Source organism: Dioscorea cayenensis, chromosome 13 (assembly GCF_009730915.1).
Source record: "Dioscorea cayenensis subsp. rotundata cultivar TDr96_F1 chromosome 13, TDr96_F1_v2_PseudoChromosome.rev07_lg8_w22 25.fasta, whole genome shotgun sequence".
NCBI lineage: Eukaryota > Viridiplantae > Streptophyta > Magnoliopsida > Dioscoreales > Dioscoreaceae > Dioscorea > Dioscorea cayenensis.
In genome coordinates, this window is record NC_052483.1 from 2101874 (window position 1) to 2117871 (window position 15998).

Genomic DNA, 15998 nt, shown 5'->3' on the forward strand with positions numbered 1-15998 from the left:
AGTTCTCTTAATCTTGGTGACTCAAGTTTTTGGATTGAATTATATATTGGTTATAGTGTATTTTAATAAGACTATGGTGAATGTATACTATATTTAATTTATATTGATTTTTTTCATAATAAAACCCCATTTTTATTAAAGGAAGTCAAATAATAAATGAAGGAAAGGCAACAAACTAAATCAAACATTTATTAATACAGATATAAACATACTTTTATAAAAATTGATGTATTTATTTAAGTAAATGCATTTAATAATTAATTATAAAAGATTATTAATATCAATAAATATTTATTATTATTTTTAAAATAATTTTTTTTATTTTTTATTAATATTAATATAGAGAGAGAGAGAGAAACCTGGCACATTCCACCTTCCCACCAACTACCCTAACCTCATTTAAGGAGGGTAGATGTGGATCTGTGGTAGCTGAATTCTGTGGTCTAGAAAATTAGGGAATTGAATACTAGTTCCGCAAAGTACATTGACAAAGACATGAAAAAGTTTTTTGGACACAATAAATGAGTGTGTATTTTTTGGTAAAAAAGAAAAATGATATATCAATTGAAGATTCCAAGTTTAATATTCTATTTTTCATGGTTTTTGCCCTTTTGCCAATGGTCATGGAAAAAACGAATGGTTAATTTAGGTGTTGAATTAATATATAATCTTAGTAAAATTTGACGGTTTTCTTTGAGATTAATATGATTTCAAATAATTAGTAATGATTATTTAGTTTATTAAAATTAAATTATTTATGTAAAATATTTGCATTTTTATTAAAAAAAAACGAATTTAAACATCATCTCAATGTAGAGAACACAAATATTTAAAAATATTAACTCTATGTCAATGTGAGCTTTTGACATGATTTGTTTATATTTTATAAAAAAAATTTAAGAAATTAAATACATGCATTCTTGACACAAGAGGAAGAAGATACAAATTTTAAATTAATAAATGATAAAAATATGTGTAAGAAAACATTATTCCCATGCAATACGCGCATTTATCCTCTCACATATTATTACAATTAGGTCCTTGTATATATAATCCTTAATGGTTAAATAAATAAATACACTTTTAAAAGGATGTTTATGAGAGACAAGAGGGTAAACAAATATTAGGTGGAAAAAATTTATTTAAATGTATTAAAATTGATTTAATTAATAACAATAAAATTGAATATTTAAAAATAAAATTTTATTTCTTAATATTAATAATTATTTTTAATATTAACCAAAACTATAAAATTTTTAATGTACTTTTTTATAACAAATATTTTGGTTGAAATTCCAACACGACATAACCCTCGCCACCCATGCAATATCAAAGTTGGTATTTCATTCATTTTTTATGGTTTACATTTTGTTGCATATACTAGACAGAGGTGCGTGTATCAATGCCATTTGGATGGCAGATGGTATGGCATGAAGTGTAAGGGAGAGGTCGTGGGTTGAAATCTCTCACGATAGATCTTGCTCAGATCTTGTTACATACACTGTTACATCCCGGGATTCCTATATTATTTTCATACTCGTCATATATCTATGACATCCAGGGGTCTAGATCTTTGTTTAGATCTTGCTTTTTATTCATAAAAAAGGCGCTTGTCGTCTATTATTCAAAATAAAAATAAAAATAAGAGGCATGTGTATAGTGGCAATGATTATCCAACCGTGTACCATCATCGAGCTGACATAAAAATTAGAAATTAGTACCGCTAAATCTAATGACCTTTGGGGTGATGCATAATTTAATTCCAACTCATGGATTTTCCACAATTGTAAAAATAAATAAATAAATAAATATAATAAAGTTGAAAAAATTCTCTGGCTAATAACAAATTCTATATAATCTCAACCCAAACGTCCTCCATTCATTCACACACAAATACATACAAGATATGCATGGCTTCTTCTCTGCTTCTCATCTTCACCACTAGTCTTATCTCTTTTCTCTTCTTCATCATCTTCTTCTCCTTTGCGAACAATAACAAGAAGAAGAAGAACAACAACAACAACGCCAACAAAGCTCATCAACCTCCATTGCCGCCATGTCCAATAGGCTGGCCAATCCTCGGCAACCTGCCTCAGCTGGGTTCCAAGCCACACCAAACCCTACACAACCTCTCCAAAACCTATGGCCCTCTCTTCCGTCTCCGCTTTGGCTCTGTCACCGTCCTCGTTGCATCCTCAGCAAGCATCGCTTCCCAGTTCCTCCGCACTCTAGACGCCAACTTCTCTAACAGACCACCAAACTCCGGCGCCGAGCACATCGCTTACAACTACCAAGACATCGTGTTTCGCCCCCTATGGCTCCAGGTGGCGCATGCTCCGCCGCTTGTGTTCCCTCCACCTCTTCTCAGCCAAAGCTCTTGATGAATTCCGGCATGTTAGAGAGGGTGAGGTGAAGCTGCTGGCCAGTGAGCTTGTTAGAGCTCAAGGAAAGGAGGTAAGCCTAGGGAATTTGGTGAACGTTTGTGCGACTAACGCTCTGTCAAGGGCCGTAGTTGGAAGGAGGGTGTTTGAGCAGGGTGGTGTTGGTGAGTTTAAGGAGATGGTGGTGGAGCTCATGAAGCTCGCCGGAGTGTTCAACATCGGTGATTTTGTGCCGTGGCTGAGACCGTTGGACGTGCAAGGGGTGGTGAAGAGGATGAAGAGGCTCCATAAATGGTATGATGAGTTCTTGAACAAAATCATGGAGGAGCATAGGATGGAGGGTGGACGTAAAGGTACTCGTGATCTTCTTAGTGTGTTGTTAGGGTTGAAGGAGGACGTTAATGGTGACGAGGACGCTAAGCTCACTGATACTAACATCAAGGCCTTGCTCCTCGTGAGTACTTTTATATATTTCAAAAACATACTAATTAAGTAGTGTATATATATTAGTAAAACATATATATAAGCATACATGTTATGGCATCTCTATATCATGCTACATGTGCATATATATTAATTATGCTGTGTGTATGCTTATCTAATTTTCTTTTACATGCATTGTTCTATGAAATTACATATATTTGTACATATTAGATCTCTTTCACATGTTTCCAACGTCGTAGGATGATGCATGTGTATATACATCCACACTTAATTGGTCCCTCTGAAATACTACTAATGTTCACTCGTTAATTAAAAGGTTGAATGACCACTAATTAACCCATCTACGACCATGTTACATGTGCATGCATGTGCTGAAGAACTTATTCACGGCCGGAACTGACACGTCAGCAAGCACAGTTGAGTGGGCCATGGCGGAGCTCATACGTCACCCGGACATACTCGCCGCCGTACAAGCCGAGATAGACGCCGTCACCGGCCGGTCACGGCTCGTCTCTGAGCCAGACCTAGCCAAGCTTCCACTCTTGCAAGCCATCATCAAAGAGACGTTCCGGCTCCACCCATCCACTCCACTATCTCTCCCTCGCACCGCAGCCGAGCCATGCGAAGTCGGCGGCTTCCACGTCCCCGGCGGCGCCACCCTCTTGGTCAACGTGTGGGCCATAGCACGAGATCCAGAGGTTTGGTCTGATCCACTAGAATTCAAACCTAGCCGGTTTCTCCCCGGTGGAAGCCACGCTGACGTGGACTTGAAGGGGGCTCACTTCGAGCTGATTCCGTTCGGCGCCGGCCGCCGGATTTGCGCCGGTTTGAGTCTGGGGTTGAGGATGGTGACGTTAATGGTGGCGAGCTTAGTGCATGGGTTTGATTGGGCCTTGGCTGATGGGCTTACTCCTAAGACCTTGAACATGGACGAGGACTTTGGGCTTACTTTGCAAAGGGCTGTTCCTTTGAGCGCCCATCCCATTCCAAGATTGACCAGTGAAGCATATATGGTTTAATTTTTATTGAGGATTTACATGGAAAATTCTATAAATTGTGGGCTCATAAGTAAATAACTTGTCGTTTTAATTGGAAAATCTATGAAATATAAGAGCAAGGCATATGTTTTAATTTGAATAATATGTTCTGTGTTACTATTATATATATGTGGGCTTTGCGGTAACTATGGCAATGAAATACAATTTTTTTTAATAAAATAGATAAATCATATATATATATATATATTTTAGTTTGGAAAAAAAACAAACAAATGGAGATGTAAGAAATATGATCATAGATGACAAATTTTCGTTAGCCCAGTGATTAGTGATAGTTACCTGTGATGGTGGGCAAAAACATAGGATCGAAATTATGCGTACAGGATGCTATTGCAATACTATATATTGTTATAGAAGTATTGTTTATGGTATTATAATAGTAATGTTTCGGATCTAATTATTTGTTTACTAGATTGCTTCAAAATGGTGCACTGGGTACTCTGTAAAAGATGTTGTATTCCTCTCTTTTAGAAATATATAGTATGTAGAATTTATTAATTTGATTTATTGCTAAAAATCTTCTATACATCGTCCTATGTGATGTCCTATGTGATGTCTTATTGTTATGATAATAAATTTTTAAATAATTAATAAGTCATTATAACTAGTGTTTTTAACAACCGGGTTAATTGGACAACACTTGTGGTTTTGTCAAAATATATATATATATATACATTATATCAAATATAAGTGTGAAAAACCATGACTCATAAGAAATGACTATATATACGAATATATATAAATACACGTACAATTATTGAAATATATTATGTCAAATCACTTGTACATATATAATAGGAGTTACTCCTTCTGATTAGGTCAACAGTGTGGTAGTTGCCACATTTCCAAATACGTTCTCCTAAACCCTAATCCCACCATTACCGGCACTCAATCAGTCACAATTAAACAATCGCACAAGCACGAACTATGTCTCCTCTCCTCCTCCTCCTCACCACCATTGTTATCTCCTCTCTCTTCTTGTTCCTCTTCTCCATCTCCAACAAGAAGAAAAACAACAACAAAGCTCATCAACCTCCATTACCACCATGCCCAATAGGCTGGCCAATCCTCGGCAACCTGCCTCAGTTGGGTTCCAAGCCACACCAAACCCTACACAACCTCTCCAAAACCTATGGCCCTCTCTTCCGTCTCCGCTTTGGCTCCGTCACCGTCGTCGTTGCATCCTCAGCAAGCATCGCTTCCCAGTTCCTCCGCACTCTAGACGCCAACTTCTCTAACAGACCACCCAACTCCGGCGCCGAGCACATCGCCTACAACTACCAAGACATCGTGTTTCGCCCCTTACGGTCCCCGGTGGCGTATGCTCCGCCGCTTGTGTTCCCTCCACCTCTTCTCCAGCAAAGCACTTGATGAACTCCGGCATGTTAGAGAGGGTGAGGTGAAGCTGCTGGCCAGTGAGCTTGTTAGAGCTCAAGGAAAGGAGGTAAGCCTAGGGAATTTGGTGAACGTTTGTGCGACTAACGCTCTGTCAAGGGCCGTAGTTGGAAGGAGGGTGTTTGAGGAGGGTGGTGTTGGTGAGTTTAAGGAGATGGTGGTGGAACTCATGAAGCTCGCCGGAGTGTTCAACATCGGTGATTTTGTGCCGTGGCTGAGGCCGTTTGACGTGCAAGGGGTGGTGGGAAGGATGAAGAGACTGCATAAATGGTATGATGGGTTCTTGAGCAAGATCATGGAGGAGCATAAGATGGAGGGTGGAGGTAAAGGTATTGGCGATCTTCTTAGTGTGTTGTTAGGGTTAAAGGAGGACGTGCATGGTGACGAGGAAGCTAAGCTCACTGACACTAACATCAAGGCCTTGCTCCTGGTGAGTAGTTTTCTTGCAAAACATGCAACACATGTAATATTTATGATTATTAAATTTCAAGTTTCAATATGTGCAATTTGATTAGAATAAGTCTCGTGAGTCTGATCGTTGGTAGTGACTGATTAAGTTTCATAGCAAGAAACTTCATTCGTTAAAAAGCTTCAACCATTCTTAGATCACACATATTGACCAACTGTTGGGGGTTTGACCAACATATTGACCAACTGTTCACATGCGACCGGTATGCGGGCGCACACTTGCCCGTGAAGTTCACTGGCAAAACTATGCGATTGGTATCGCGGAGCCGCGGTTGCCCTGAGTTTCATGTACTCGATGCTGCAGAGCGAACATTGTAGCGTGGCAATCTGTAGCAAAACCACTGTTCACTTACGGGGTTCATGCGCTGCATACACTCGTGAAACTCACTGGCGATCTTGTGCGGCCCGATGCGACCCGCGATGGTCGCAAAAACCTTCAATGTCTTGCCCTGAGGGCTTCAAGTATTCTCAAGGGTTCTACGAGACTGAAGAGCTTGAAAACAACTCGTAAAACTGCTAACAAACCTCTATTCATGTTAGAATAGGAGATGAGCAAACAAACAAAGATTCAAGACAACGATTTTTAGCGTGGAAACCCTGCAAATCGGGGAAAAACCACGGGACTCCCTTGAGCCCTCATAAAGCGATGTGTCCCATTTCAGGTCGATAAAGAATTCATGATGGATCTTCTACTGTAGCTGAGGGTTTCTAATATGAGACAAAGACATTCATGAGAGAGGGTTCTCATTGACAAGCATCATCAGTCATCATCAAGATGGCTAACAAAACAACAAGTAGGGAGAAATAGAACGATCAAACCTAATCAATAGGTGAGTGCTTCTTTGCAAAGGAGTCTTCTCCCGGAGTTTGAGTGAGATCCGGCGAGGTTTGGTCGTCCGATCTCCTTGCCCTAGCCTTCTCTCCTTCTTCTCCCTCTTTGTTTTCCCTCTCTCACCACTTTTGGATTATCACACTAATCACCAGCATAACCTATTCTCATTACCAAGGAATGAGAAAAAGTTTCACTGTAACAGAGTTACCTCTTTGCCCTCCATCTTCTCCACTATTGACCTACCTTCATTTTTTTTTTTTCATGGGCTTGGAGCCCAATTATTTATCCAACCCAACAAATGGGCTGGACCCCAACACCAACAGATAATGCAAACAAGCTATGTTCATTGAAAGGGAAGCACTTGACAAATTGAGAACGTTGAATATTAAACTGCGTACATCTAGGAGAACTTAAAGAAATGCATCACCTAACAAATACGAAAGAGTCGCTAGATATTTTAACCAACAGTTCAACTAAATAAATTTATGAAGTCCACCGTCCACCTATATTTATATATATATATATATGCACTCTTTCCAGACTTTTTGCATGTTTCCAGCCCACTTTTTACACCGCTTCCGGCATATATCTGTTGTCATCTACCTACTCATCCACATGCATTGCTCTCTTTCCAAGATTCTTACATGGCTAAGAATCATGCTTGCGCATTGATGACGTTCATTTGAGTAGTTGCATTCCTCTCCCACCTTTCCTACGTGGCACTTCCGGTCGTTTGGTGACCTCAATGATCACTTGCTGTACCTCGTTGAAGAGACTTCTTCACGGCCGGAACTGGCACGTCAGCAAGCTGGTTAATTGGGCCTTGGCGGAGCTCATACGTCCGCAGACATACTCGCCATAACCGTACAAGCCGAGATAGACACCGTCACCGGCGGTCACGGCTCGTCTGAGCCAGACCTAGTAAGCTTCCCGCCTCTTGCAAGCCATCATCAAAGAGACGTTCCAGCTCACCCATCATCACTATCTCTCCCTCGCACCGCAGCCGGAGCCATGCAAGTCGGCAAGCTTCACCTCCCGGCGGCGCCACCCTCTTGGTCAACGTGGCGGGCCCGCTGGCACGAGATCGGGAACTGGTCCTGACCACTGGAGTTCAAACCTAGCAGGTTTTCTCCCGGTAAACCACGCTGACGTGGACAGAGGGCCGCTTCGAGAGCTGAGATTCCGTTTGGCGCCGGCCGCCCGGATTTGCGCCGGTTTGAGTCTTGGGTTGAGGATGGTGACGTTAATGGTGGCGAGCTTAGTGCATGGGTTTGATTGGGCCTTGGCTGACGGGCATAGTCCTGACAATTTGGACATGACTGAGGCCTTTGGGATTACTTTGCAACGGACCGTTCCGTTGAAGGCCCGGCCCATTCCGAGGTTGGCCAGTGAAGCCTATCTCGTTTGAAGGAAATTATATGTTTTTAATATTAATATAATTGGATGAATAAATTCTATGGAATTGTCTTTATGTATTAATATAATTGGATGAATAAATACTATGGAATTGTTATTATGTGTGTCTTAAATTAGTTTTTAAGACAAGTAAACTACAAGCCTGGTCTAAAAACCATATTTTAGAAACGAAATTATATGTTCTATTTTTAATTAGAATAAATTCATTTATATAGTAATACGAAATTATTCTGTTTTTAAGGAAATAAATTATAATTCCGTTTCTAACTTGCTTATAAAATTAGATTAGAAATATAATCCATTTCTAATCTGTATTTAGATATTGCATTCCGTTTTTAAATTAGAAATATATTTTATGGGACTTGAAATTATTTTCTAAATTTATATATTTTTATAAAACAATATTTTAAGATGATTTTTAAAATTATAAATAACTTAAATCTATAAATATTTATAGTTATCGTTCAAAATATATTATATAGATACATCTATTTACGGGACAAAGATTTTACAAATATTATACAAATATTTTTTAATTTTAACTTAAAAATAAATTTAAATATTTATTATTTTTTTAATCTAATTGTATATTTCATGAAAATGCTACTTTATATTTATAGATGCAGATTATACAAATATGTAAATTTCTCTTAAGCTATGATTAAACTTAGAAAATATGTAAAAAAATTTCAATAATTATATATATATATATATATATATGATATTTAGAAACAGATTTGTGATCCGTTTCTAAAATTATATTTTATCAACAAAATATATTTTATTTTTAAATAATTATGAAATATATAAATTGTATATATGTGCCGTTATAGTTAGCCTTACGTTCTTGGTTTGATCTCTGAATTGTTTATCAATTTATGTTCTTATACTCTTGGGTTGATGATTAGTGTATATAATATATTCAAATGTAGCACTAAGACAACATTACATAACTATTTAAAACTTGTTTGGTGCTATGCTTGTGAAATTATTGATTTTTCTCATAAAATATGAGGAAGGGGATGGATTCTTATCAATTAATTTATAGGCAGTCTTTTTATGCCTATGATGATGGAAATGCATACTAGAGTGATTTAAAATCAAGTTAGTCTATAATTTAGTTTTCTATGTCAAAGACTTCTGTCACGCCCCGAGCCCGAGGCATTGACAAACGGCCGTATATCCATAAGGTCGAGACCCAATGGACATACAAGGCCTCAAAATCTGTCTCACAAAAATAAGATATAACAAGGAACTAACATCACAAGAACATAAGAATTTAAGGGATACAATAACTAGGTTCACAACTAAGATTCATGGAAACTAAAAATGCTAGGTTCAAAGCTTAAACAAATAACAGTTCGAGGTTCCAACAGAAAGACTATTTACATGATAACTAACTGGTATTCGCTCAACGGTCCCCGCTAAACTATCCACCACACACTTACTCCTGATCTGAAAAAGATAAGAACCACTATTTATGAGCTTGACAGCCCAGTAAGCAACCACTAAAAATATAGGGATAACAAAACTCAATAATTTCACAAAACATGCTTAAGTGTAATATTGTACAATAAGAATAGAAATAAAACTTCGATTTTAGAGTATTTCAAACAAACATAATTTTTCCAAGTGAAAGAGTATATATGTCCCCCAAATAACTAATGCTAGAAACAAGACCACAGAATTCATATATTTAAACTCGGTGACCCGAGTCGGATTGTCAGAGTTCATTTATTTACCCTCGGTGACCCGAGCCAGATTTTTCAGAGGCCGTTATTCTCCACCGACGGAACGGTGCGAAACTAGTTTCTTATCAGAGTCAGAAATGCATGTCGACATGGTCAGTGTTTAATCCCCAGTGACAGGGTTATTGTAAAGTTACTTTGGGGACTATACGTCAGTATATCGAAATATGTAGTATCCAAAATCAGTGTCAATGCAAAAAGATAGAGAAATTCGGTGATCCCTTTTTTTTCTAATGGAAAATAATTCCAATTATTATAAAATGTTAATAACTTAACCAAATAGATAACTAAATCACAATATCTTCCTAATCTAATCCATAAAACAATTAAGGAATATAGTTTACGTAAGCCTAGATGACTACCCAATAATTAATCCAATAATTGATTAAGTATATAAAAAATAATCCATCACTGAGTTCATGGTTAAGAATTTGAATAATAATTATGAAAACAATTTAATAATTCTCAAGTAATAAATGTTTCTGTATTTTCAAAATAAAACAAAATGAGTAGATTATATAATACTAACTGAATGGTTGTTGACAACATCCTTAATTAAATTATCAAATATTAATCTATTAAATAAACGAACAAATACATGCAAAATTTGTAACCTTTGACAGTAAAAGTATTCACAGTAATTAAAATCAAAAATATTAAATTAATACATCATCAGAGTAATGGTTGTCAAATAAATCTTAGATCCGTAATTAATTAAATATAGAATCAAATAAGTAGCAATTAGACAATTAGAAATCTAAGTTTTGAAATAAGGATAGATATAGTATTTTAAATCCCAAAACATTTAAAAATAATATCATGAATGGTTTTAACAATAAAATCTACAGTTATTAAATAATTATGTTGATGATTTACGGTAATTAAAAATTATATATATATATATATATATATATATATATATATATATATATATATATATAATATAGGTTTATACGTGATTTACTTACCTGGAAAATCCCCAAGCTATAGAACCCACTCAAACACTAAAATCAGAATTCGAACAAAGGCCCTAAAACATGAACATTACACTTTAACTTAGATATCCCAGCTTAAATAAAACCCAGATCATTAACTAGCAATTCACAGGGCTTTGAGATACTAAACAAGCAAATTTCAAAAATAATCTATGACCAAGGTCAACCCTGCCATAAAAATAAAATTATAGTTGCTAAAAAATTTAACTTCTATTCCTAATAGGACTGTACTAAGAATTAAATCTCATAATGACAGTAAAGCTTATAGCTTATAACCACCAACCATTACAGCATGTATATATATGCATCTACACCAACAAATAAATGGACGTGGTGACAGGACTGGAGAATCATTCCAACATTCATTTAATATATATATATATATATATATATGCATGTAAACATAATGCCAGGCTTTAACTAAATATGTGCATTCAATGGATAGCATGGTTATCCTTAACCTAACAATAATTCTATTGACAAATTCTACTTACCTTGAACATACAATGCCATTGCTAGAATTGCTTTTCATAAACTTTTTAATTCTTCCATCAATCATTAGTCAACAATAAAATTAAGCAACCAATATACTAACATCAATGTAAAATCCTGACAATTATGCAATACGTCTAATTCCCATAAAACCCACTTTTCAATTCTAAACACTGAAAATAGTTAAACCCTAAGAAAATATCAAGACATACAAACTCTTATGCACATACAGTATAATCTATCGATTCAATGGATTCGAGTGTCATAATTACCACTTAAGGAAGAGAAAATACCTGATGACTTTTTGAAGGATAAAACCAGGTACTCTTCTGACTACTCTTCAAACCCTAGAACCATTTAACCCAAAAGGAAACCCTAAGAATTACGGAATCAAAACAAGAACTAAAATAAATAGATCAAAGAAGGGGAAAAACTTACCACATACTTCTAGATGAGTACTCAACACGGAAGATTTCCTCGCCCTTGCTACACACCCCCAAAGTTGAACAACGAACGAAAGAGGAAGGCTACGAATTATCTAATTTTAGGAATTTTAATTTATCCCGTAACCACTAGCGGTTGCCAGGAACGTGGGGGCTCACGATCTCTGAAAGATAAGGTTGGTTTGAGACTTTAAATTAAATTTAAAAAAGATAAAAATTTAAATAAACAAGGGTCCACAACTTCACATCTATTCTATGTTTTGTTGGGCTAATTGCTAGCATTAAACTATATTGGAGTTTTGAATAACTTATTTACTTTGTTAGGTTTATCTCCGCTAAATTGTATATTGCATGTTTTATTTAATTTTTTCTTTTAGTTTGCTTGCAGTATATTTATATTCTTAATTTACTCTCATATATATATATATATATATATATATATATATATATATATATCTTTGCTTAAAGCAAGAGTGTGGTGCTTGGAAAGCAGCAACAACTGCTGTTTGGGTATAGGATTCAACAATTCCTTTTTCTACATATAAACCTTATATTTAATTTTTTTAATATTTTTTTTTTTGGTTGAGTGTATTCCTCGAGGACAAGTGAGCACCAAATCAACTCCGAATTATGGAGCTGTTACAATTTTATGATTTTCACAATTATATTAACCTTCATTTCTATGCAGCTTCATTGCAATTATATATGTACAAGTATCTTGGAATTCAAATACAATGGAGCAAGCAGATTGAATCACATCCTCCACATGTTCTATAAGAACTTGAACTTTATTCTTCATGATTTCTATTACATGATATCAACTCATTTCCATGGGTAATTGTCCATTAAATCATAAATAACATCTTTTTTTTTAAAAAAAAAATCATACATAACATCGTTTGTTATATACCAAAGGGCTTGTAGCCTAGCAGTACCCCGGGTCCCCTCGTTGGAGGAGACACGAGTCGTTGTGGTAATTCCCCACCACGTCGCACGCGAGGGGTTGGCGCTTGTCGCCCTACCTCAAAAACATCGTTTGTTATATTTTTGCTAAATTGATATCAATGATAGCTTTGTTTGAGCATAAAGAATGAGGGTAATTCACTGTTGCATCTTGGATCCCCTTCTTTAATGATTTGTATGAGAAGAGAACAATAAATTAAAATTAGTTGGTCTTCTGGAAAAGTAATTGTTTATTTTCACACTGAGAATATGATCACCCTCAACATCACCACCAAGGCCCACCTAAGCGCTTAATTAATGTGGCCTAATGTTCTGCAATCTCAATTTTCTTAGACCATGCAAATAATTAATTAGATTAGTAGTGGATGAACAATTTATATGAGCAATCTGTCCCACTCTCATTGCATATAATTTATGTGGAGTTTTTTTATCTATTTTTTTATTTCAGTTATAATCTGTCATTTGAGTGTTTTTTATCACTTTTGGACTTGTTCTGATAGGCTTATTTGGATTATTGATATATAGTCAAGTTCAACATTTTTCAAAGGTAATTCCTACATTTTTTTCTTTTTTATTTTTATTTTTTTAATGACATATGTCATGAAGCATTTCTAAAAAATGTATTATTACCAAAATATTACCCGAGTGAGCTATTAATTGATAGGAATATGATTAATCCAGTTGTTTTAGAAGAGGTTTTCTGATTATTAATTTAATATTTTAACATCAGCATCATGATAATATTTGAAGCTGACAATCATTTGATGCTTCAAATAACCTTGCCAAGTGCTGCAATAGTATATATTTGGTTGGCATTAGCTATTAATTTAGCTTTTGTATGACTATTTTCTTGTCCTTACATGTTTGTTTCTTTGGCAATGAATTACTCATAGAAAATAACACAAGTAGTTGTAGAAATATAAAAAACATAGAAATATTTTCTTACTAGGCAGAAAGGTTTAGAGGTAATTAATTTCCCATTAATTTGTTAGCTTTTTAAATGTATGTTTATATATAATATTAACTCTGTTTTATATTAAATAACAAAAACACTTTAATTGGATGAGCCGATGTCTTCATTATCAAAATGGCATGACAGTATAAGCATGTAGATCGCTATAAGTATATTTTAAGAAAAGGACAAAAAATGACCATGATTGTGACTGACTTCACATGGTAAATATAGAATGAGGCATGAAATTTTCCAGATTTTAAAGTTCGAAATTTGAAATTTGCTACAAATTTGTTCACCGAGATAAAAGGATCCAGATTTGGTGTATCCCTGCACACAAGAAGTTTCATTTCTCACATATGCCATGCGGAGAGATTAGTAATTTATTTATGTTTTTACGTACATGTATCTAAATTACAAAGATTTAATCTAACTCTAACTATAATTTGGTTCAGTTTGTTATATTGTTATAAGCTTGGGCGTGGTACTCTTCCTTATGAGCTTTCTGAGCCAACTTATAAAAGGAAGGATACTTAAACTTGTTGACACACGAGCTTAGGCCATTAAGGTAAGTAGATGAGTAATTTGTTTGTGTTTTTGAAATATCGATTTTGTGTAAATTATATAAGATTTTATTCAATTACCTCAAGAACAATATTTGACAAGTCCAATTAACTAATGCATAATCGTTGTTTGGAGCTTGTGGAGTAGGTATCTCAAACATAAAAAACGAATACTGAGTCCCCTATTATAGACAAAGCATATCTATTATACCAAGCTATAGGGGAAGAGAGAAGAAACACTAGATTTATGGAGTAAGATTCCATGTGTTTACTTTCTACCCTCAGTCATCTTAGAGACTTGGCCACAAGTACACCATCTAAGGAGCTACAAACTGAGATTAAATAACTGCTTTAGACTATACTTAATCAGCTACAAGATAATAATAATAAAACAAGCTTCAATAGACTTTGCATCATACAAGGGAGGAGAGAGATGATTACCATAACTAGATGATGCAGTAGGTGCATGACATGATGGAGCAGTTCAAGGCGAAGATCCTTTAGTACTCATAATTTATCACTTAGGAAACACGTTAGCTAGTGATGATCATGATGTTGATGGCCTAAATAAACAAATTTGTTTGAACAATTGTTATCTGTATGAACTAAAGAAACTCTCTTTTATTGATATTTTTGGTTCAACAAATTTCTTGTGATAGTTGTTATATATGATTTGCTAAGATAAAATTGTTATTTTTTTTTTCTACCTTAAGAATTTAGAGACGGATTAGAAATAGATAAATTTGTTTTCAAATATTTTTTTTTTTCAAATTTAGAAATGGGTTCGAATGGAAATATATCCGTTTCTATATTTTAAAACAGATTTACATGTACATTACTCTTGAAATCATCATCTAAGTCTAAATGGGGAGAGATAAAATCCAGGGATTTTGCTTATATATTATTTTAGATATAATACCCGAATTGGTCTCTCTACTTTTCTATCTATTCTTTTTTTGTCCCTACACTCAGAAATGCTCCCAACTAGTCCATCTACTCTTGAAAATGAACCCACTTAGTTCATCTACTCTTAGTCTCTTCCAACCTAGCCCCTATATTGTTGAAAATACAGGGACTAATTGAGCCATTTTCAAGCGCAGAGAGACTAAGTGTGCCCATTTTAAAAAAATATAGTGACTAGTTGAGAGCATTTCTGAGTAGAGGGACCAAAAAAAAAAGTAAAGAGACCAATTCGGGTATTATATCTTATATTGTTTAATTCTTTCCAAACATATGCTTGTATATGTGTGTTTAATTTATATATATATATATATATATATATACACACGAGAAAATTGCTTGCATACCCCTGTAAAACCATGAAATTACTTAAATACCCCTATAAAAATACTATTTGCTTGCATACCCCCCATAAAACTAACTTTTTACTTATATATTCCTGCCGTTAGTTATCGTTAGCCACCATTAGGGTTTATAGAATTAATCATAGTTCTCACTTAACCCAATTTAACAAAATTACCTAATTACCCTTAACATCATCCAACCTAAGCCATCTGAACAAAATTCCCAAACTTTTTAACCACTTAGCCGCCATCTTTTGAGGTTCCCTTTTCACCAATCCCTTCAAACCACATCATCTCACTCGCCGGCTCTTTCAAATCTGCGTTAGAGACATCTACGCCATCCGCAGAGGTTTCAACCTAACCCTATTGGACCATCTCAACGCTGGCTACACCCGACACCGTGGCATCTGTGCATGTGCCGTTACCTTCACCATCAGAGGTCTCAGCGTGATCAACGCCGTCGCCGGAGCTTACTCGAAGAACCTCCCAATCGTGTTCATCGTCGGCGGGCCAAACACCAACGAATACTATACTAATTAGATCC

At 35.4% G+C, this 15998-nt stretch overlaps 1 protein-coding gene and 1 pseudogene across 1 annotated transcript; both read left to right on the forward strand.

Moving 5' to 3' along the window:
* Window positions 1–1881: 1881 nt before the first annotated feature.
* Window positions 1882–3965, forward strand: LOC120274790 (flavonoid 3'-monooxygenase CYP75B3-like). Its single transcript, XM_039281326.1, is given in 3 exon segments — window positions 1882–2303; window positions 2305–2835; window positions 3203–3965. Coding segments are annotated over 3 exon segments (1566 nt in total). The 5' UTR covers window positions 1882–1910; the 3' UTR covers window positions 3845–3965.
* Window positions 3966–4706: 741 nt separating this feature from the next.
* Window positions 4707–8123, forward strand: LOC120274440 (annotated as a pseudogene).
* The last annotated feature ends 7875 nt before the right edge of the window (window positions 8124–15998 follow it).